Here is a 25,322-nt window from a genome sequence, read left to right on the forward strand (position 1 = left end):
TTGGGACCACCAGAAAGAAGTAAAACTTAAAAAACAATCCAAGAAGAATAACAGAAAACTCCTGAAGACATAAGTAACAAAAACTCTTTAAAGCAAGGACAGAGAAGAAAGGGATATTGCATATGCAATCCATATGCAACCCTTCAATTTTTAGGCACTTGTATCAAAGTTGGGAGTTTAAACATCCTAAACTCAACCTCAGTGCAACACAACTGCCCCCAAGTAAGTTAATGTAAGCAGGTAGATTCATGCAGTGAATTCAATCTCCATCTCTCATAAACAGCCCAGGATGCTAGCCAAGAGGGAAATTACACACCTATAAACAAGCCCTTTGTGCTAGATTTCCCTTAAGTACAAAGGAAAACCTGAAAGTTACATAAAAGTACTTATGTGGCTAAGACATACCTTGTTGTCTTCCCAATAAAGAGCAAAACACTCATCTCCCGGTCTCCAGCTTTTCCCACAGTCCACATGACTTGGTGGTTCTAATATTTTCTCTGGTTTGATGGGCCCAGATCTCCTTTTGGGCCCAGTGTTGTAATATAACATTTTGTCATCAAAAGACGGAATCGTGGTGGGTCCTGATGATTTGATAGGTCCTACTCGTCTTCCCTTTTGATGGTGCTCGCTGTCGCCATTGGGTACAGTGCTGAAATTATCCGTTCTAGCAGGATTCTGGTAATCATTATTCACTCCAAAATGATGCTCACTTTTTAATGAAAAGGTTTCATTACTGATTGTTCGTGCCTTCCTATCACAAAAAAATTCAGAACTGTGTATTTGGTTTTCCCTTTTCCCACGTTTCAGGTTATTGTTGTCTGTGATATCTTGAGCAGCAGAGTTCTCCTTGAGTTCTGTGAATGACGCCCCTTTTCCTATTCTGTTTTGCATATTGTAATCCCTTTTTTTAAAAGAAACATCACTCTGGTGAGTGGAATAACCCAAATCCTTTGGCCTGTCGTTTCTGGGATAATGTCTGTCATTTTTATTTTTTTCATCTGTCCACTGTTCTAAAGAGCTGTGCCTTTCAGGACCTCTGTTTCTTGGTAATCCACCACCTTCCAAAGCCTGCCTTGAATTCTGAATATCCCTTTGGAAACGAGGGGGTTTCTCATTCCTCGGTTGTCTCATGTCATTGCGAGACATGTGTCTCGGGTGGGTGTCTCTGATGCCATTCTGCTCTGCATTCAGTACTTTGTGTTGGACCTGATGTGGTGGCTGAAATTGCAATTTTGGTTCTACAAAGAAAAAGATATTATTTCAGTTATTAAAATATTTCATATGAAAATATTTTAGAAATACTGTTTCAGACATCAATTAAAAAGCAATAGCATTGCTTTTTGGAAAAGGTGAGTGGCATTTATATTTGTGGTAGAGAAATGTAATGTAAACTAAGAATTAGCAGAAAAGACATCTGAACTGTAGTTTGCAATTCTTTATTTATGAAAAGCATATATCCCTCCGCAGTACTTAGAATCAAATAAACTACGAGTATGTGAAAGGCTGGACATAAATTTACAGGAGATTACTCATTTCTCCCCATGGACATCAGTAACTTGCTGAGTAACAGTCACTTAAGTGAAAGAAGCAGAATTCCAGTGAGGAGAAAGGAGGAGAGAGGAAAATGAGGGGAAAGATTTATTATCCAAACTGAAACTTGACTTAAAAATAGCTTCTTAACAGCAGTTATTCAGCACAAACTAAAGATAATGAGGACAACGTGCACTACTCTTAAGCCTCTGACCAACAGGTCACAAAAGGAGCCACTCAAGCCTAAACTTCAGGGGAGTCAACCAGAACTTCAACTGATGAGAAGACAAACAAGATTATCATGGATCTCATTGGACAGAGCAGAGACAGATCCTAAGATTGTATGAAACTTATTACAAGACATTTAGGGGAAAAAAAATGGAAGGAAAAAATGGAGGTGAATCTAGAAGGGGCAGGCCTGGAGAAGGAATGAATAAAACAGGGCAGTCACAAATAAATAGGCTTTTTTTTTTTTTTTTTTCAGCATTATGATCTGGCCAACTCCTGCACCTGTTCTGTTCCCTCTTATTTACGTTAGCTAGTTAATCAGACTGTTTTCTAGATGACCAGCTTCTACTGTGTGTGCATATATGGACACGTTTTGGATCTGCTGGCAAATTTCAGGCTAGAGAAACTGGCAAATGGGACAGATGGAGATCTAGAAGAGAACTGGAAATCAGATACCGCAGAGATCATCGATCTGAAGGTCATCTACCAGAAAGGGAATGTAAGTTTGTAATATTCTATAAACATTGTGGCCATGCTTTCATCTCGCTAAGATTCTTGGGCGTGTGCTTATTTCTTGACTACTTATGATGTTCTTGTAGCTCAGATGGTATTTCAGGGAGATAAATTAGAAACATATTCAATTATATGCCTAACTTTGAGCACACACATTAATTTCATACATGAGTAACATGATGGGCATTATTAAGCTTACGAAGTCCCTAGAAAAGATATTAAGGGATAAATCATAAAATATGAGGCACTCTTGGGTATTAAAAGGTATATAAGAAAACCTGTGTCCTTTTTTTGTTACATTCCATCAAAACAGGCAGGTAGAGACACAGAGGCAGAAGTCCTCACTGCCCCTTGACATGGCCGAGTGGCAACCTACAGCTGTACTACAGATACAGAAAATTCATCTTTCTACCCTTTCTTCAGCCTCTCTGACTTTCTTTCCAGTAAAAAGCAACACACATTCTTATATATTAGACAGTATTCCTATCTGCAGGAAAAAAAAAGTCTTTAAAATCTGGAATAAAATCAAAATTCAAATGCTGTTCATCTACCTAAGAATTACTTGTAATTACTGTTACGAGAATTACTTGTAATATAGGATTTTACAAAACAAGTTACATTTACAATTACAAGCTACTACTTTTCAAAGAAGCATGAGGATTTAAAGCCAGTGTACCAGCTAAGAGGGAGAAAAAAAAAAAAAGGGGGGGGGGGGGAGAAAAAGAGCATCATGTTTAAATGGTGACACAAATAGGGTCATCCAGAATTAAGCACTTATTGGAAGAATTTATAGAATTTATATAACCTCATTTCAAGCAACAGAAGTTTTAGCAGGGTTTAGCAGGTTTAGCAGAAGTTTTTTTGTTAACAGAAAATGCCAACTGTTACACATTTGTTTAAAAAACAACAACTATCTAATATAGTGATTGCAAATAAATAGTTGGACAACAGGTTATTCAAATAAATGACTTCTTCCCAATATAATGCAATGATGATATAAGAGCAACGACCTTATTTTAAAGTCTATCTGAATTTTCACTTAGAGATTATTTTGTTAACAGTTCAGGAAGATTAAAAGAGTACTGAAATGTTAAACAGCATGGGAAGAGATTAGATGCTTTCAAAACAGTGAAAAAACATAAGCATCTTTTCTTCTAGTCCTGTTTACTGTGACATGCAAAGGGTGCTTATAAAACATTTGAAGTATTCTCATATACGAACATCAAGATGCTGTTGTAAACTGATGTCCTATAAGGACATCCAACTACTGTGTTAAAAACACACTGGCATCTTAGTGGGCTACATCATTCTACACAAGGGCCTTGAATGAGCAGGATACACTAACCAAATGCTCAAGCACCATCCTTTTTCCCAAAGGAAACTGCTAAATAATGGTACATGTTAATTTGTCCCTCAATCAACAAAAAAAATCTATGGATTGATAAAAACACTTTCTTAATGTATCTGTGACATCTAACATGATCATCAAAAAAAAATGAGATTAATCTTATCTCAGCTCTTTAATAGGAAAAAAAAAAAAAAAAAAGAAAAAAAGTTGAGAGGTTAATCAGAAATGTGCTGTCCTGGTAGCAGCAGTTGCTTGCAGTAGCGTTGCTCCTCGCTTCTTCTTCTTGCCCACCACCAACGAACCATTAGCTAAAGTTCCCAGAAAAGTAAGTTTTCCCACAGCAGAGGAAAACTACTATTAATTTGGCACTTGGCAGAAAAAAATGCTAAGCTATTCTGTCAAACAGCAAGACACATCACCCCAGCTATTATTGGTATAACTAGAAGTTTGACAAAATCATCTGAAAAAATGCCATTTTGAAATTAATGACAAGATTTTTGTCTTCTGATGGGTAGTTTTAAGACAGCTACTGGAACTTCTCACTTAAAAACTGTCACTCAGTTACTTTTCAGTCATTCAAGCTTTTGTACGTGATGCTGCTGAGAAGACTTTACACAAACCATCATAGTCTTTTCTTAGAAGAAACCAGCAGGAAACAATGCCAGTCAGTGCAATAATAAATAAATAAAGATGGCTCCATGAATTTTAGTACTTATGAAGTATGGTTTCCTGTAGCTCTTTCCTGTGGATTTTCTCATGTTTAATTATGTGGTTAAACCCTCAAAGGCAGCAGCCTTTCCCATAGCAGTGGCACTTATTCGGCCTTCTCTTTCCAACTTGACTTCTATTTTTAGGCAACTTGATGAAAGTATTTCTTTGAAACACCGGCCCAAAGCAAATTGTATCTCATGTTGGCCAGAAGGTTCAAGACTTAGAGGGGAAGTAATAGCACACTTTCATAGGCCTCAGAGTAAAACTTCTGTTTACTAAAACTACAGGTTTCAGGCAACTCCAGGCCAGTCAGGCTCACCTCCATCCCTGGAAATGGGATGGAACAGCTCATCCTGCATGCTGTCTCTAAACATCTGGAGGACAAGCAGGAAATCAGTAGTCAGCATGGATTCACCAAGAGAAAATCATGCTTAACCAATCTGATAGCTGTCCAGAAAGGAGTGACTGGCTGGATAGATGAGGGGAGAGCAGTGGATATTATCTACCTTCACTCTAGCAAGGCTTTTGACACTCTCTCCCATGACATCCTTACAAGTAAGCTCCAGAAGTTTGGCTTAGATGAGCAGAGGTGGACTGAGAACTGGCTGGATGGCAGAACTCACAGGGTTGTGATCACTGGCACAGTCTAGTTGAACACCTGTAGCTAGCAGTGGCCTCAGGGTTCAGTTTTGTGTCCAGTCCTGTTCAATTGATTCAGCAGGGACGTGAATGAAGGGACGGAGTGTACCCTCAGCAAGGTCACTGATGATACTGGGAGGAATGGATACACCACTGTATTGCCATTTAGATGGACCTTGAAAGACTGGAGAAATGGGTAGAGAGGAACCTCATGAAGTTCCGCAAAGGCAAATTTCCTGCACTTAGTGGGGAGTAACCCCAGGAATGCACCAGTACAGCCTGAGGGTTGACCTGCCTGAGAGCAGCTCTGTGGAAAAGGGCCTGGGAGTCCTACTGGAAAGGAAGCTGACCATGAGGCAGAAACACACTTGTGTCTCCAAGAAGGCCAATGGGATCCCGGGGCGCAGCAGGAAAAGCGTTGCCAGCAGGACGAGGGCAGTGATCCTCCCCCTGAACTCAGATCTGGGAAGGCCACATCTGGAGCACCGGGTCCAGTTCTGGGCTCCCCCATACAAGCAGGACATGCCTGTCCTGCTACAAAGATAATGAGAGCACTGCAGCATCTCTGATGTGATGAGAGGCTGAGAGAGCTGGGCATGTTCAGCCTAGAGAAGAGAAGGCTGGGAGGGATCTGATCAATGTGTATATTAATACCTTAAGGGGGGGACGTAGAGAGGATAGGGCCAGAGTCTTTTCAGCAGTGGCCAGCGCCAGGACAAGAGGCAACAACCACAAACTGAAACACAGGAAGTTCCATCTCCATATGAGGAAGAACTTCTTTACTGTGAAGGTGACAGTGCCCTGGAACAGGCTGCCCAGAGAGGCTGTGGAGTCTCCTTCCCTGGAGATGTCCCAAACCTGCCTGGATGCCACCCTGTGCCACTGGGTGTCCCTGCTTGAGCAGGGGGATTGGACTAAATAATCTCCAAAGGTGTCTCCCAAACTTGATCATTCTGTGATTCTGTAAAAAGATAGCGCTTGTCAAATTCAATACACACTATCAATCTAATCATTTCTAAAATCCAGAAGGAAAACAGAGGAACCGGAACCTTAGTTATGTGCCCCCCTTAAAAAGAAAAAAGAAGAAAAAAAAAAAAAAAAAGTGAAAGCTGTCTACATTACTATCGTAAAAATCATACAAATAGAGAGAATGGTGAAAATGATTCTATAGTTGCAGTCACTACAAATGAAAATTTATGGCATTAAATGACTAAAAAAATGGACAGGAACTACAGCATAACCTTTTATTGCTATTTACAAATATGAAATTTAATATATTTCTTTCTATCTGAAGATACAGAATACCAAAGCCTCCTAATCTGCACTGCTAATATGTATAATTTTATACATATATATATATATATATATATATATATTTTACGAGAGCAATGAGTTTGCTTTCATTGATAGTAACAATAAGATTGACTAAAAGCAGGGGGGTTGGACTACATGATCTCTAGAGGTCCCTTCCAACTTCAACCATTCTGTGATTCTGTGAAATCGAATTTTTAGAAATAAATCTTCATAATGGATGCCTTTATTTTGTATTTTATTTTGCATCTGTTTTACTCAATAGTAACGTATTAGTTGAAAACTTACTACTAAGCACTGAACTCAAAATTTAGAAAAATTCTCTTCAACTCAGAGAAGAGTTCAAACTCATGTTTTATTTTCCTTTTTTTTTTTTTCTCCTCTGATTATTTATATAGATTGTTTTACCAGGAAATGAAACAGATTGTTTAAAATTATATTTTAGTGAATTACAACATTTCAAACCTTCGATTGATTAGGGTAATTTATAAAGTATAATGGACCAAAGGAAAATAAAATATATTGTTGAGATTAGATAAGAGGTGCCGGCCCCAGACTGTCGTCTACGGTAAAAATACAAGCTAGTGTATTCCAAAAAGCATAACAGTTTTTCTCGAGCATAAAAATTTAAGCAGAAGGTAAATTAAAAGAATGGAAGTGCCCTGTTTCTTTGAAAATCTCCTGCGGGTGGTTCTCTAAGTGCTCTGGTGCGAGGCCTGCTGCCTCTGCTAAGTGCTCATTCTCCATTAGCAGAGATGTCCTCTGAGGGGCCATTTGGAGAGGTGTTAAGAATAATATGACACAGTAAGGAAGTCTCTGCTAGAGGCAATACTTCGCAAGCCTCCTGGATGGTCAAGGTCTCTGCTTGCACAAACCTCCTACGGACACCAGTGGCAACCAAGGACACAAGGATAAATGCAGCTAAAGTAGGTGAGATATGGGGTGAGATGAAATACGAGTCCAAAACCCACCATTCTCAAGGCCATTTTGCCAGCCTCCGACCCCTCAACAATTTTAAGTTTTTGCAGCCACCTCTCCTCTTATTTTGACTACAAAATAGAAGCAGCAGGTTGACATAATGAAGCATCATTCAAATCACTACAGGAGTATTGTATTTAGCTAAGGAATAGAAACTCAAAGAAGAAAACTGATTAACTTTGCTCAAGCAAGCAAAAGCTGTTTTCTAAAAGGTGACCAGCAAAAGTCTTTTAATGAGAGTCTAGGAAAGCTCAACCCAAACAACCATCTGTAGCTGATGGATAAAAGAAAACTTAAGTATTACTTTTCTATCAATACCTACTAGAAAAGGCCCTAATGATATACTGCAGCTAGAAGAAGAATACCAAAAATTCACATCAGAAATTCTATTTTGAAATGGTGATTTTAGTAATTAGTGAAAACAATGTCATAATACAATTAATTCACCACGTGTAAATTGAAACTGGGTGTCTAAATTTGTACATCAATCAAAGCCCAACTGTCAGAGCAGAAAGCAGAGACTACAGCCTACTACAGCTTATGACTTGCACCATCTCTTGGGGTAACCTTGCTAATGCATTACAAAGACATCTTCTCTCTTACTTTTTTTTTGTTTTGTTTTTCCCCCGTGATCCCATTAATTTTTCCATTTGTTGTGCAGAGTTTCATTTTTACAGAAGAGACACGAAGTATCCACCTCAAGCACACCCTGTCTCTTGAAGGATGAAAAAGGAAATTTTCAACAAGTGAAAATAATTTTACCTTCTATATCATGAGTTAATGTCCTAACCAGAATAATCATTATGAGCACACCACTATGATTTGCCTTTAAGTATATCTGTATATATAACACAAAAACACACAATTGTTTCTAAAGTTGGTAAGTTGATCTTTATTTCCTCCCACACTTCCTCTGGAGGTAGGTGTCTGAAGTTTTCATGAATGTAGATGCAAAGTGGATGAAGCAGCAGCCTGTTCTCAATCCCCAAGAACTAGAGAGAGTTGAGTATCAGAAACACAGTCAGGTTTCTCAGTATTTTTGTTTGGGTCTAGCTCTTTCTCATTCTTCACTCAGAATCTCTTGGCACTGTTTTGTTTTTCCTAAAAATCCATGTTTCCTAAAAGAAAGAAAGATTTTGCGTGCGTGTGTGTGTGTATTTTTGTGCATACCTAGTAGGTTTCTCTCTGGCGGAAATCTCAGACTATTTGCTTTCAACACAAAAATACTTTTCAAAGTTAAAAAAAAAATGTATAGCAAAAGAAAAAAATCAGTGGGATACAACTACAACTGTGTTTTTTTTTCCCCTCATATATTTTTACATATATTTCTTTTAAAGAAATTATATTTACTATATATTATGTTTTACCTATTAAATAACTAGTTGATTATAAGCGGTTATTAAATATTTTTGACAGCAATAATTACTGAAAAGCAAAACAATATTTAACAATGAAAAATGAGAGAATGTAAAAAAGGGTATCATTAACAGAAGATTGTGCACATTATGTTTTCTAGCTAATTCATGCTTACTAAAAAAAGCCTTCATGTACATTATTATCTCTAAAAGAAAAATATGCATCTCTTGAACACAATGCAAATCTATTGCAATTCATGAATACTCTTTTGCTTAGTCCAAATAGGAGAAAGGTATCAAAATCAAAGTTAAACAACTGCTGGTAGTTTTACTCATGAACTGAGCCACCTAGCCTTGCAATTGCAAATTCTAAAGTAAATTTATAAATTCTCAACAATCAACAGAGTCTAGGTTTCAGATGGAGTAAGAACCAGTAGATAAGAAAAACAAGGAGAGATGATCACATAAATCAAAACTTTGTGTTTGCGAAATAACTACTTTTATTTCCAAACATTTTCCTTGCCAGATCCCATAAACCATTTCTGAAGAAAATGTGAGGCAGCATAGAACTAAAAAGCATCTATCCCAGTTTATAAAATGCTTCTTTTTGGCTTCTACATAGACAGTTATTCGGAAGATATTAAAAGCTGTCCTAAGAGCACACAAGACTAACATTACAGATAATGATAGATGCGCTCACGTTAGGTAATCGTACGCTCCTATCACATGCTTTAGTGTAATGGTAGGAGTGCCCTCTATTCACAACAACTGCCCCTCCACAAAGACCATCTGTTTAAACACATTAAAAAACATGTTGGGATTTCAGAGGCTTTACGGGACAGACAGAGCACTGCAGAGCAGCCCTGCACCTTTCATGTTCAGTGGAAAAGGCACAGTGCCCCATGCAAAGACAGAAAGCCTGTCAGCCTGGGCAGGTGCTCTGCAGAAGAGCACTGACGAAACCTTATGTCATGTCAAATCTCCAAGCATATGGGAGTCGTTTCCAATGGTTCCTCCGAAACACCTTTAGTCTTTGACCGCTACTCTTCTAATGCTAAGGAAGAGCTACCTGTCTATCCCCATAAGTACTGACAGGATCAAACTGAGTGAAAAAAGCACTGGTAAGCCATATCCTGTTTTCTGGATATAAAAACAGCTACAAACTGTATACACAACATACATTAAAAAGGAGCTATTTTTTCCTCCACTTGTATACAATGTCTCTCTAAAAAGAGACAGCTGCAATGAGACTCAACCTAGCTTCAGTGCACACAGTATTTACTATCCGGAGCACTATAAGCTATCACATTTTCTAAGCAAATGCCCTTCCCTTAGCAGACCCAAGCACATCATTAAATGTTTGGTGCACTCCAGCAGGGCTCCGAGCGCACCTCACTGACCGCAGTAGCGAGACACCTGCCTTGGCCAGCTGCTCCACCGGCCCCTGGGCCCCACTGTTGACCCAGGTTTACTAAAGCAGAGCGTGTGCCCTTTTCCTTTGCTGTTACTTCCTTTTTCTTACAAAAGGGCATTCCCTGCATAGAATTTCCTGCACAGCTTCAGAAACTCAATTTCTAGGCTGCTGTTTCCTCCCACCTGAATTTGCTGACTTGCTACAGGCTGCAAGAAATACTCGCCCCATGTCAATACAAACTGGTACCCTGCATGAGGGGTAGCAACGGTAAGTGCACAGTTTTGAAGGCCTGAATGATTATACAAAAATAATTCATAAAAATATACTCCATGCATTTAATGGGAAGTGGATAATCCTAATGTTTCTGGCAGAAAACTTATTTTATTTTTAAATGCACTAATACACTCTATGCAACTTGGCCTTTCCAATTTAATAACGTGCTCCTCAAGCACAAATACACACCTAGAAAAATAAACATAAACACACTATGTTAGCAAGAAAGGGCATGTTTTATAATATAAATAAGCTAAAAACAGGAATAACAGTCAAAAAGATCCCTCTCCTTTAACTAGGATGATAATTATAACTTGCTGAATTTCAGATGCAGTCACCTACTGTTTATTTTTTGCAGTAAAAAAATCAAGCAGAGAAACATTTCAGCAATTTGCATCCATGCTAAATGGGAAAGCCAACTCACATACAGATCTGTTCTCTCCTTCAGAGCACATACAACCTCATTAACATTAAGTAGAATTGTATATACACCTAAGAGAAAAATTACTTCCATCTGAAAGTTATAAATATCTCTTTTACTTATAAATTGCAGCCATTCAGTTTTGGCCATACAGTTCTTTGCATTTTAAAAACTACAAAGGCCTAGGAAAAGCTTCATTGCTTCACATGTTCCTATTCTTTTCCTAAGTTTCTACTATACTACTGCTGCCAGACTAAGAGCTGGTAAAGAGAACTGACGACAATTTAATATGGGTCATATTTCTACCAAAAGAGTTGGGAATGCATCTGGTTTAACAAGTTACTTTAAATTTTTGTTTTATTTTATTTGCTTACAAACTCAACAGTGGTCTCTTTAGTACACCATCAGAATCCTTTTAAGGTAAATTCAGGGGACCGCATCAACCAAATCAATCTAGCTACTAACGAGTACAATCTGTCATCGACACTTAGCTGTTCTTTAACATTTTAAGGTTTCAACATAGGTATTAACTCCCTTTTCTTCATTGGCAATTTCCTGCATGCCTTTAACAGCTAGTAGGAAAGTGCCACTAGTTTGCCTTAATACACAAAACAAAGAGTCAAGACCCATTATTAATCGTTGAAAGATTAATTGGAAACTTTAAAATTGAAATTCTTACATAAAAGGATTCCTTGGATGCATTAATTCCTTACAGAATTGCAAAATATCAAATGGTTCACATAAATTTTTTGAAAGCATGTTGTTTCTTACAGAGAAAAAAAATAAAAATCCATGTGAATATGGAGTTAATATACAAAGACATTTTCATTTCTTGGCCACTGCAACACCTTCAAGACCATACCCAAAACAACAACTTACTGAGAGTTTAATATTATAGCAATCTCTAGAGACCTCCAGTTGCCTGGAATTTCCTTTTTTTTTTTTTTTTTTTTTAAATGTACCTGTTACTGTTTCCAAATTATGAAGAAATATTAAGTTACAAGTATATAAACTACATCCTTATGCGGTCTCTGAAGAAAAGACTGAAAGGACATTCAAGAAAAGAAATTTTCGCATGAAATCTTTGAAATTTTTAGGCTTCTCTTTCTAGGATTTTTTCGGTCTCTAAAGTTATTAAACAGACAAACCATGAGAAGATGGTCATTTAATATTTCACAGGGAAAAAAAAAATCTTTGTCAGATTAAGGGAACTGAAAAATAACTCAGATTTCTACCATTACTAAATTCTTAATTGAGCACCAGATAGAATGTAATATTTATCAGCTGAGGGAGAAGGATTGGTATTTGTTTTCTTTTAATTACTTCTTAACAACAAGAAAGCCCATTAAAGTCAACAAAGATTGCAAGTGCCTTTAAGTAATTAGATTAACAAGCAAAGATTTATCTCATCTATTTTCAGAATGACTGAGTTTTAGATATGTAAGGCTGAAACAAACTCTTTTATAGTAAAATGAGAAATTCAAGCCTTCATGGTGCAATTTATTTGACCTTTCCTCAGAAGAGATAAATAGTTTATTAGTCCTCCTCATTTTTCACTGCTGACTGCAATGGAACTTCTTACATTCATTTTTATATGATCAAGTTAGGACAAAGAATTCTACCAGTACTGCTTAATACTGGTTCCAGATATATTAATTTCAGTAACTTACCCTCTACTGTTAAAGTACCCATTTTGGATTCTAAGAAATCAAACAATGTGCTTGGTGCAGATGGTCTGGCATTCCCTAGCTCTTCTTCATCCTCAGGTCTTATTCTGCCTCGGCCCTTTCCTTTACCTGCAAACATCAAACAAAAGTTATTTGGGGACCAGGGATGAAGAAAAACAGGAAAGAACACACATTTAATTTTAGTACACTTAACCTATCAAATGTTTGTATTTCCTTAAAATGTCCTTAAAAACCAAAGACAAAATAAATCTAGATATTTTAAGAATATTTACATCTATGACATAAAATTTTTTTAAAAAACCATGAAAATATAATACATGGATATCTTTTCCAAGTATACGCTCTCAGGTTTGCAATGCATTATAACTTGTGGGAAAACAATATGTAGATATGTTCTTATGTAATTACATCAATCCCCCACACACGTGCTGTGTGCTTTGCTCATGAATGTTTTGTTCTAAAGCAAGTTAGTTCTTTGCAAGCCATACCTCTAGGTGGTGGTCCCTGGATGGGTTTCTGTTTACTGCTGTTCAGAAGAAAATTTAATGCTGCCTCTAGGCTGTTACTGTTATCCATAAGTGCCTGTCTTGCTGCTTCTTTGCTGAAACCCATCTCTGTTATGTGTTTTAGAGCCTTTTCATCGACCTGAAACAAAGATATACACAGAACTCATCATAAGTTACAGCAGAGATTGTAGAACCACCAGATTTGTAATTACGCATTAATACTTAATTAAAACACTAATTCATATTTCATTGATGATAAATATTTCAGTCTTTTATACAATCTTTACAAATAAGCTTTCTTTGGTATAAAAAGTTGGCTAGCAGAGATTTTGTTTCATTATTTTTTAATTTATTGATTTTCACTTTTAATATTAGGTGGTTTCAAACACAAATTCCCCTATTCTGCCTCTTCTGTCACTGCAAAATGCCTGACGAACAGTAATACACTTTCTCTCAGAGGAAAAGTAAAAGAAGCTCTCAAAGCAGTGCTGGTAGAAAACCAAGCCTTTTGTTCCCATTTGAACTTGTCCACAGCTCTTACAAACAATACAAAAAAAACAGTTATATATTTCTTAAAACATGGAGAACACATAATCACTATTCCATAGAAGAAAAACAAGAAATACAAGTAACTTTATTCTTCAGAAATACAGGCTTTCTTATTCCAAGTTGTGTAGAATACAGTGACAGAAAGGTAAAGTAGAAATCACAGAACATGAATTATAGAAAATAACCTCACATCTTCACTGTGCTTAAAGGACTCAGCTGCTACCTATTCTGCTGCAGAGATACATGCACTGAAAATGAAGTGAGAGGAGAAGGAAAAAAAAAATCCTGCTTTTCAAAGACCTCTCTCTCAGGCCCTCTGTCCTTCCTCATCCCACAGCCAACCAAACTGAAGCCAGTTATCCATCCACTGCAACAGCTGTACCTAAGCACATTCTTAACTGGAGTCCTATGATCAATGCAACATGCAGACAAGTGCCAGAATGACAGTGGCCAATAAACCCAACAAACTCACTCTTTGAGGCACACAGCTCCTCTTTCATCCACTGCTTAAAAGAATTTGAATCATTTTAGTAACAAAAACATATAACAGGATGGTAAAAGTCCTGACAAACAGATAAAATTTATCCCCTTCTTCTCCCTGCCGCCAGTTTTACGATGCAGTTACTTAATCCCTCATTCTTTCCTGATATGACTATATCCTGATATATCCATTCTTAGTTCAAGACAGACTGTGTGCTCTGGGACCACAGATTTATGCAGGTGTCATTTGGGGCAGAGAACCAAAAACTGGAGCCTGTGGTTGTTATCTCAAAACAGCTGTGTTAGTAATCCAGATGTAAGAATCCAAATAACTTTCAAAACCATATTTAGCTATCCAAAATTATTACGTGCAATATGTAGCATTTTAGAGTTTGGATAACACTTTTACAAGCTTGACTGAGTTAACTCCAACTGTTTAGCGTGCCCTACCTGATTCCCAAACTCATCAACAGTGTTCTTGGATCAAACGTCCACAACTGAATAAATAAAGAAATGGCAACTACTGAGGTCTTCAAGGTCCAATGGGAGAGAAAGATTGTGTAAATATCTACAGGGTGTAGCTTATAGTAGATACAGGTATAGTAGGTATAGACAGTGTAATAGCAGCCCGTTTGAATGAGAAGAGAAATTGTAGCTTACACTGCTCCTGTGCCACATCTTTTCAGTGGTCAAAACTCGCCAGCTTCTCTTTCTATAGAGGCACATGACACCTGTGTTCACCACTGGCAGGAAATGAAGATTCAGACACACAGGACCTTTGCCCTGAGCTGGGGAGGTCCCGATTTGAAACCCACGGGAGAGGCAATCTCCCAGACCAAAGACTGTTAGAAAAAGAAGGCCATATTTAAGGCCTCTATGGATGTCAAAATCATTCCCGTCAATTTTATGATACAGCTCATATCTTGCCAATCTCCAATATAAAACCAGGGGAGGAAAACAAACAAACAAACAAACAAACCTTAGGCTTATAGGACATATACTAGAAGGACGATAGGGTGCAGGATGACTAAGCCTTCTAAGCCTTCTGCTATCTATCTATAAAGGAAACTATTTCTTTGTTTCTTATTTTGTTTGTGAAGATATGGTGCTTCAGGTTTTCCTAAGAGCAATCGAATGGATCAAAAAATTTTTACTCTTTAAAATAGAGAGACATACAAGTGAACAATCAGAAAAACTTGATGACACAATTCAAAGAGACTTGAGACCAGTTTTAAGATCTAAGATGACTCCATAGAAATGGAAAGGAGTTTCTAGATTTACTGGGTTCATATTTGCTTCTTGCAAAAAGCAATTATCAAGTTATTTCACATTTCCTTAAGTTGGAAATATTGTTATTTACAGTGCAGTGTAATGTAATTTCCTTGCAAGTCATAGAAAAAAAACACAAAACTTATCTTTTTTTTTTTTTTTTTTTTTTAGAAAATAGCTAAAGCTTTAAGTAGTCTGTCTAGGTAAACGTGCTATTCTCAGGAATGACAGATACCACTGTTATGGGCATAGGAATGATTAAATAGCATCCTGGCACACTCTCAGCCTTTTTCCTACAATTCTGTATTTGGCTCTTCTGAGCACGGTGCTGGAAACAGCCATCTTGTTGAAAGTAGAAGGCACTCACAATACAAACAAACAAACAAGAAACCATGTCGTTTTACTGTTATGCAGTTCCTACATGTCTTTTCTTGTGCTAGTTAAATCTTAAAAGTAAATAGGCTTGAAAATATTCAGCAGTAAGTAACAGATATCTATAATCAGTGTTTGGATACTGGTATATTGAGTTCTCATATCATCATGACCACTCTTTCAGTCTCCTTTCTTCACTCGAGTCAGAATCATTAATTGTTTCTGCGTACTTGGAAATCTTGGAGTCTCTCTCAATTACAAATAAGATCTCTACAGTGAATTTTTAGTTTGGCTAAGCAACCAACCCAAAGTTTCAAGGACTGCTTATCCTATACCCACTCAATTCAAGGAACACTTCTTACTAAATATAAAGTTATGGAAGAGATTTAAATGTGACATTTTAGATCAAGAAGCATAGTTTGGATGCTCCAGTGGTAACAGCCACCTTACTGAAAACAAAACACTGTGACATGTCAGTATGACATTCATATGCTACAGCAGAAGTATTTCTACTTTGACATCTCAAGTAATTGTATAATGAATGGTTTAAATCAGATTTTTGTAAATGAATATTAAATTAACATAAAAAAAACTACACTAAAACGTTATCTGGCATGCTGAAATTAAGAAATGCAAGTTTCCTGCCTAAAACTAATAAATGCCTAATCCATCTTAACACGCAACACTCATTTAAATGAGAAAATAACATTATACTGTAATGAGCTATGCTGCATGTACAACTACTCTGCTTTGTGAGGACACTGTTTTAGTTTTTACTAGATAAGGTGGCAAAGTTCTAGAGAATAATGCTGAACCTTAACTACCTCAGTAAGGTACAACACATCCTAATCATTCCAAACAGACTTAAAAATAAATTGAAAGGAAAGTCTTATTCTTCAGGGCTTTGTTGTTGTTTTTAATAGTACACACGTTTAAGGTTTCATTAAAGTCTTTAACCTTACCAGTTCTCGATAGACACCTTCATTTTTTCCCTCAGGTTTTGTTGTCTTCTCTTTCTGGAACAGTTCCCTGTTTCGATTCCCTCCAGCACTCACACTGAGATTACTTCTGCTATTACCACCACCTCCTCCAAACGTCTTGGTCTTTAGATAAGCACAAAAATAACGTTTCAGTAAACAACACTTAGGAAAATAAGCCTTAATATTTAGTTACTACACAAAGTGCAGTAAACTTATTGCAGCTGTATTTTTTATGATTAGGCTTTATATCAACAAATAAAGCACTAATCTGCACAATTTATTCTGTAGGACTTCGTTTTGCCACCATGCCCCGACTAGGCTGTAAAAAAAGGTTATGTAATTCTAGTTTTCATGAGTTACTTAAACCATAACAGTAGGCTAAAATAGAAAACTGAAGGAGGACATAAAAACCTAATGCATTAGAGGTAACAAAATTTCCTAGCTACTCTATAGCTAGCTTCTGTCTATAAAGCAGCACTCAAGGAATCAAGGGTTTTTGAAAACCAAAAACACAGACTGAAAATAATAATCTGCACTTATTACTTAATCTCATTATTTTAATTGCAAAATCCACACATTTTAATACTGCTATCAAAATCATATCTACAATAAAACATTCTGTGATACAGCTATTTGTTCACCATATTAGTTGAATTCAAATAAGAATGCACTCTTCAATCCAAAAAGGATCCACTGCTTTTGATTCATCTTTTTAAGGAGATAGATAAGGAGACAAACATCAGAAAGTACTTTTGATCAGAGAGAAATACTTAAAATAACAACTAAAGACCAAGCACAGTAAGCAAAATGTTGCACAGCATGCATTCTCACCTCCTTGCTCTTTGCTACTTCTGCAATTGCAGCTGTTCTCTGCTTTTCAAATTCATCATTGTCAGCAACAGGTTTTGCAGTATTTGTCACCTGCAGAGTCTTCCTGCGATCGAGCTCTCTGCTGTCCACTTGTACGTGAGACACACATTTCTGGCAGAACAAAGAAAGTTGTAAGTAATGTTTCTACTGTCACTTGCAAAAAAAAAAAAAAAAAAAAAACACCTTACTCCATTACAGTAGCACAACTTTCGAAAAACCTATGTGATCACAAAAACTTGCACAGAGGACATTTATCTATCTCTGTTGGCAACAAAGCATCTTATTCACAGGAAAGGCCAAAGAATGATACTTACGTTCACAATTTATTTCATGATATGACTAACACTATTTTTGTAAACATCCTTATCATGTAAGAAGGAAAGATGCTGGCTAGATAATGCAGGAAGAATCAAAAATATTAACTACTTCATAGTGATCCAACTATCACAAGAGGCTTTGTTTGTTTGTTTGATTGTTTTTAAGATTAATACCAGTGATTTCCTGGGAAGCTGCGGCCACTCAAAGAACAAATGAACAAATTGTTTGGATCCAGGTCACCTTGGCTTAAAGAGTTTTGGTAGCCTCTAGGCAAATGGAACTAGAGCCCCTAAGATACCATGATCCAGGTTATTTTATCAAATGTTATGACTTCAATTTTTATGCCACACTTCAATGACCAAGAGAAGTTCACCATACCTGCCCAAAAGGCACAAAAGGGGGAGGGCCACCTTCTGTTCCAATGTTACTCCTATTGTGTTTTGCTAAACTCTGTAAAAGAAAATTGTTGATTAATAAATTAAAAATGAAAAAACAAAGAATCAAACAAAAAATGATTATCTGGTAACAGTCTCCATTTCAGAACATGAAACTCGCAAAATAAACATTTTGAGCACAAAAAAAAAAAGATGGTAATCCTTTAGTCAAGTATTTGGCTTGTCCAGAAATGAGTATGTATTCAGTGTCAATTAGATAAGAACTGTAAAATGCCAGCTATTTTACACAGCTATTTATTTAAACATTTGTCAGCCAGCAGAAACCCACATTTCAAGGGAATCGGCAACATGTAGCTCTTATTGTTAACTTTTCAGTTTCTGAGGCAACAATTAAACCCTGTTTATACTCAACCAGGACAGCAACCCATACATAAATGAAAAAGTCAGAGATACAAATCAATATTGACAAGGCTCTGAAGCATGGATTACCTGATCTGACTTTGAAAGGATAAAGAGATAAAATAACCTAATTGAGTAGGGAACACTTGCTGGAAATGATTATGCCAAGACCACTTAATAGCAACAGCATTCACAAACTGAAAAATAAGCACAGCAGCCTTCCCTGTAACGCTCAAAAATAATTAAAACGGTCTGCACAATTTAAAAGTTATATTGCAAATTTCAGCAAGGGAACACTGAATGACAGCCTATACCTCTGATTCCTTAATTCATGATCATATATATTTATTTTAATTCAGAAAAATAGAAAAATGAAATATTTGGAAACCAGCTTTTCACTTTTTTTTTTTTTTTTTTTTTTTTTTTTTTTATTAAAGTGCAGCTTAGTTGAGAGACTCATCTCCTGGTAAAGACAGTTGCGTTTAGCTGCTCAAATTCTTATTACAGTCAATAAATCCTGGTGTTATACAGTTAGGTCAACGTAAATTTTTCAGCCAAATGCCTCAGTAAAAGTTTATTTTCACCATGAATCACAGCTCTTGGACTTCATTGTCCTATATCACACTTGTACAGTTACACATGCAGGCCTTCCCATAATTAGAGCTGAACTAATACAACTAAGTATTAGTTGTAATAGTTGTATTAACCATTAAATCAATCCGCTAAAAAGGACTCTACTAGACTCCGGGGACTACAGATAAGTCTGACTTCTAATCTTGCTAAGATGGCAGCTTTTATAACAAAGCCTAAGACCAACAGATACATGGAGAAACACAGTTAATTCAAAAAGAGCCCACCCGGCTCTGTAGCTTTTCTCTAACAAAATAGAGTTATATGGTGCTGGAGTTTTGCCTGTTTGCTTAAAAGATTTTCAAGTAGTCTTCTTCAGAATTCCACAGAAATGATTAAAATAAAATTTGTCATGAGGTTCGAGGAAAGGTTCTTTTATGGACCGAAAACAGGTTAATGGATAGGAAGCAGCATTTCCAGATGCAGGAGAGTCAGCAGCGCAGTCTCATGAGACCCCCGTGCTGGGGACGGTTGGGTTCAGCATCTTCAGTAACCTGGACAGGGCAGCGGACAGGGCATCACCAGGGACCCTGCCAAGTTTACAGACGACACCAGACTCCTTTAGAAAACCCAGTGCTGTGCAAACATCGAAGATCTCCTCCTCGTGAGGAATAAGGAAGATCTTCCTGGTTAGTAAACCAGCAAAAAAGGTAGTAGACACTGAAGATACATGGAAAGGGTTCAAATTCATGTACTCATCTACATTTACTGAAAGACTACTCTTCATAGAAATGTTTTAAATCCTTGGCCAAAATCAGGTCATCAAGCAGCTAAGCCTGGAAAAAAATGAGATTGCAACTAATATAAGTTACTAGCCAACAGCAATGGAGAAAGGATTGATTTGTAAAATATTATATAAAAATATCTATTTATTTTTGAAGCATTGCTCCTATTTCTTTACAAATTCTGACAACAGCAACAAGCTGCAAAATAATTAAGAAGTTCTCTGGAACCTATGCTTTGATATCTCTTAATTACTACATAATTACATAAATATTACATAGAAATACTTGGTTTCATAACTGCAAAAAAAATAAAAAAGGAAGAAAAGATGCTTAAGGCTGTTGAAATACTAAAATATATTTCCTACAAGTTTTATCTTCTTCTCCATTTCTTGTTGTCTGGGATTTAGTTTGCTATGGATTTTTCTTCATTGGGGCTGTCATGCATAATTACATACATCATTTATTATCGATCGCTGGCAGTGAAATTATTAATTACTTAAGTCTCTATATAATATTAATCTATGTATTTCTCATGCTGATGCAAAATAGATTTAGTTTCACTATGTGAAAACTACAGGATAAACATGTGACTATAATTTGAGCTGATGTTCTATCAGTGAATTTCATGAAATAGACAAAGATATTAATTTGACTAAACCAAGTCCAAAATCACGGCTTTTTGCTTGCTTTTATCCAAGAGCCAACAAAAAACCATTCTAAATCACTTGCGCTTATTAATTCCTTTCAAGGTTTTTTTTTTTTTTTTTTTTTTTTTTTTTAAAAAGCAACTTTGGGCCCGGAGCAAAAGCATTAATAAACATATTCTACAAATTATTCAAAGAAAAGCACTTAGAAGTGCAGAAACCAGAAAACTTAGCTTTAGAACCAAACAGTTCACTCCACAAGAAGTGGCTTTTTTAGACTCACAAGCCAACACAAGGGCTCACGGGAGCACACTCATGGTTTCCCCCACCTACGAGCTACGGTTGGATTCTGCCTTCCAACATACGGCTGCTCCGCCAGGAAAGGCTCCCTAGGAGAAGGACAAAACTGGAAGAGCCTCAACAGCGAAGCGCTCCTTGAAGGCCCGAGCGCAGTCTGGCATTTTGGGCGGGATTCCTCTCATCTGGCTTTGTATAGCATCTACAATGCAACAGAGTTAGTGACCTCAGGCTCCTTTCAGAGCCAATGGAGACAAAACAGTCTCCATTTTAAAGCCACTGGAGACAAAATGGTCACTTTAAGGGTTTATGTCACCCCTCAGACATGCCATGGCTTAGAATCTACTCATCTCCACTGATTAAAATAGGAGTTCAGGGTGACTAACTCCAATAGACATCTTACATTACAGACATCATCTACCATTAGGCACCATGAATGTTATACTTACTGCAGAAGGCACCAAATCTCAGAGATCTATGATATACATGATAATCCCTCTAGCCCATACGAGGGAAAAAACACACACACACACACACCAGAAACAACAAAACTACCATCCAATCTCCTACAGAAGGCCCAACTACCCTATATCACAGAATGGCTGAGGTTGGAGGGGTCCTCTAGAGATCATCTAGTCCAACCCCCCTGCTCCAGCAGGGACACCTAGAGCACGGGGCACAGGGTGGCACCCAGGTCGGTTTGGAAGATCTCCAGAGAAGGAGACTTCACAGCCTCCCCGGGCAGCTGTTCCAGGGCTCTGTCACCCTCCTAGGAAAGCTCTTCCTCACATGTAGGTGGCACTTCCTGTGTTTCAACTTGTACCCATTACCCCTTGCCCTGTCACTGGCCACAACTGAGAAGAGTTTGGCCCCATTCTCCTTACCCTCTCCCCTCAGGTACTTGCACATATTGATCAGATTTCCTCTCAGTCTTCTCTAGGCTAAACAGGCCCAGCTCACTTCGTACAATTCTGCATCTTCTCAGTAGACCATCCAGTCCCATAAACACTATTTTTTTCTCCCCTCTCGGTTTGGATTCAGAAAAACATAGGCAAATTCAGAATGACCTACAGCCCTGAATTCATCTATAATAAAAATATTTATATGTAATCTGGGAACTTGAGCACTTGACCATAATTAAGACCTCATATCCCGTGATCAGAAAGAACATGCTTATGCTTAAGTTCACATTTTCATTTCTTTCTTTCCCAGGCCAGAACCAATACAAAAACATAAAAAAAGACTATTCTGAATTATTAATGAATCAAGTAAACTGGCAGAAAACAAAAAAGCACTTAGAATTTTACCAAAAACCCCATATTTACTGACACTAGCTAGGATTTTGAATCAAATCTACTGATTGAACTAAACTTTATCCAGGATGAAAGGATGTGCCTGCTAGGTGAACACCAATACACAAACATAACAGCATCCTTCTGTTTGAGGTTGATTTGGTTCCTGTGAAAATTCCTGCTTCCTCAAGACAGCTGCTCCGGAATTTAAACTCCACTTGGCATAAAAGTGTGAACCAGCAACACAAGCACTGTTTTTTAACTTACAGTTAAACGTGTTTGTGGTAGGAATTAACACGTTATTAGTAATGCATTTGGAATGCTTCTTCTACCGTTTCTGCTGTATTTGGATTGTGCTGTTAACGCTTATTTCTCAGGGAAGCTTCTAACAGACCAGATTTACAAAACCAGGCTGAACACACAGATATTATACACTACTCCGTCCCCTCTTGCTTCTTTTTACTATGAATTTTGAACTTTATACAAAACCACCTTTTCCCATCAGGTAAACAAACTAATTAGCCTAACATTGACCAAAACCAAATGATAAAGTATATTAGAGTTCTTCCCACCAGATTACCCATAATTTGATGGGTTCTGTGTTTAAAAACATACCACAGAGTTTCACTAAACATTTCAGCAAAATTTATTTTATCAGCCTTACTTGCAGATTTTGATCAATAGATTAGTAAACTAATACACAAATCTCTTTGTCCATAAAGAGGCTCAGCTGACAGCAGTCCTCACCAAATGAAGGGCCAGTTATCACCACAACATTGGGAATGCCATGAAGCAATCGTTATTTAGACTGTACTTTTATTTAAAGAAGCCTGTCACATAATATATCTTACATTTCCAAATAATCGAGAGAAAAAAAGATCACACAGTAACATTTGCATTTTTCATTTACTGTCTTCTCAGGTCTCATTTGCTGTTCAATATATGACATCTAAAAAATTGAAAGACATTTCCAGACAAGAATCACCCTATGATGAAACTAAATGCTACAAAGAACACTGCATTCATTCCACATAAACTATATTTGTAATGGGAGAACATTACATTCATTCCACATGGACCACATTTGTAGTACAAGTCTTTTATTAGCAAAACGAGATTCCTCCCCAGAGCAATTTCAAGCTTCATACTAAATGGAACAAAACAGTATAAAGCACTTCTAAATATCACTGCAACTATGCAACTAGAAGCTGCATCGATATGCACAAGGGCAATCATTTAAGACTGCACAAACAACCCTGTAACATTGCTCAAAAAGTTAATGATTTGAAATCAAATAATGTAAAAGAAACTTATACTCATCTTCAACACAAAAAGCCCAATTAAGGCTTCTCAGACATAGTAGTGCAGAGAAAAAAAGATTGGTTTAAAAATAGACACACAAATATATGTCTGTTTAAGCAGACATAGTTCACTATTTGATTTAATCCTCACTAGCAAGATTAGACAAGGAGCAGAAATGTCCTTGCTCAAACACTTTTCAAAGTTGACAATCTTGCTTATCATCAACCGTTCTTTTCCATAAAGCTTTCTGAACAGGACACATCAAGTTCATGGAGAAAGTGCCATCTAAATAGCATCTGGCATCTACGGTTGTATTTGAGTCCTATCTCCGCAGATGTCAATCTGGATATAAACGGGAACCACGATTCCCAGTGGTCACAATTCACCCATTCAAGATGATTCCTTGTCACCTCCAGGTTTGTTGATTTGATCACACTCTCGCTGGGAATTTGGAGACGACTACATTAGTATAATTTTTTTTTACTGCGAGCTACGCTACAAAGTTCAGTGAGAACTAGTCATACAAGGAAATTTATTCTCTGACAAACTGAAAGATGGAAGCAGAGAACTCTGTTGATATCTGCATGAAATAATTCACTTTCTATACTGCAGCTAAACAGACTAAAACTGGAAGTACTTTGTAACTTCTGTTATTGAACATAGCCAGCACTACTAGCTAATGCAACATACTGAAAGATGTCAACATGGTAAAAGAGTGGTGAAGCTTTGGAACAGGCTGCCCAGGGAAGTGGTGGAATCATCGTCCCTGGTAGTGCTCAGGAAACATGTAGATGAGGCACTTGGGGACATGGTTTAGCAGTAATGGTGTTGAAGGGTTTATGGTTGGACTCGATCTTGAAGGTTTCCAACCACTGCGACTCTATGATTCTATGTCAAGAGTCAGCAACACGCTGATGGTCGTCTTTAATGTAATCAGAGCAAGTTCTGTAGTTATTTCCTGACATCAAACTCAAAAACAAATTAATCATTTATGGAATAGCATTTATTTTTGAAGCTTAGGTGGAAAAAGCAAAAAAGTGTTTAAAATATCATTCATAAACCTAACTGATTTTACTGACCCTTCTTTTCCCAATATATATACCTAAGAACTTCTTGGTTCTACAAGTTTCTTTTCCCATCAACCTTAAGATTGAAGGTTTTCTAATGAGAGTACTCAGAAGACTTTATACTCAAAACGAACACTGTTTAGGGAAGGAATTTTGGACTACAGAAGGAAATGGTGTCTATGATCACTTTACCTGCAACCTTTATATAAAAGATTTATTTACACATATTTGGCCTCATGCAAGAAGACATCTGGACAGTAAAGTAATAAGGTTGAATTTCTCAGATAACATTAAGCATGAATTCATTAAATATAATCTGTATCCTGTAAGACAAGCATTTCCAGTGATGTTACCTCACCCTTTGTAATTCCCACTTTTCTATAAGATGCTCCACTTCACCTCCGAGAACTGCAGTGTTACTGTCATCCAAAAGCAGAAATCCATTTTTCACTTCAATAATTCCTGAAAGCTTAATTTTTGTTCCAGGTGGAGTGTTCAGGCTGAAAGTAGACACAAAAGACAATTTTTTTTTATTAATATTCTGCCACAAAATAAAACTCCGTTGTTGTTATACTGCAAATATAAAAGATTAGCATCAAAAAAATCTTTGCAAACATTCCTTTACGATGCACAGTAGTTTTCAGTAGTTTTTTTGGAGCACTTCCCGTTCCTAACGGAAAGGATCTAATTTGCAACATGGTGTCTAACAGAGATGAATGTTTGCAAATCGTCTGCTTGGTTAAAATCTATTTTAACACCACCAAACTAGGATGCAATTTGTCTAGACTAACAGAAGATGTCTCAAAGTCAGCTGTCTA

At 37.0% G+C, this 25,322-nt stretch overlaps 1 protein-coding gene across 1 annotated transcript in view; it reads right to left on the reverse strand.

Moving 5' to 3' along the window:
* The window catches only part of TDRD3 (tudor domain containing 3), a 93,874-nt gene that overhangs the window by 19,401 nt on the left and 49,151 nt on the right, over window positions 1–25,322 (reverse strand). The window contains exons 5-11 of the mRNA XM_088530533.1: window positions 24,863–25,004; window positions 18,132–18,203; window positions 17,397–17,546; window positions 16,548–16,688; window positions 12,898–13,054; window positions 12,392–12,517; window positions 406–1,238 (exon numbers count right to left, since the gene is read on the reverse strand). Of these exons, the coding sequence (XP_088386659.1) occupies window positions 406–1,238; window positions 12,392–12,517; window positions 12,898–13,054; window positions 16,548–16,688; window positions 17,397–17,546; window positions 18,132–18,203; window positions 24,863–25,004 (1,621 nt within the window). The remainder of the gene's footprint in view (window positions 1–405; window positions 1,239–12,391; window positions 12,518–12,897; window positions 13,055–16,547; window positions 16,689–17,396; window positions 17,547–18,131; window positions 18,204–24,862; window positions 25,005–25,322) is intronic.

Source organism: Tinamus guttatus, unplaced genomic scaffold (genome assembly GCF_059628265.1).
Source record: "Tinamus guttatus ecotype Peru unplaced genomic scaffold, ASM5962826v1 Tinamus_guttatus_pri_ptg000381l, whole genome shotgun sequence".
Classification (NCBI taxonomy): Eukaryota; Metazoa; Chordata; class Aves; order Tinamiformes; family Tinamidae; genus Tinamus; species Tinamus guttatus.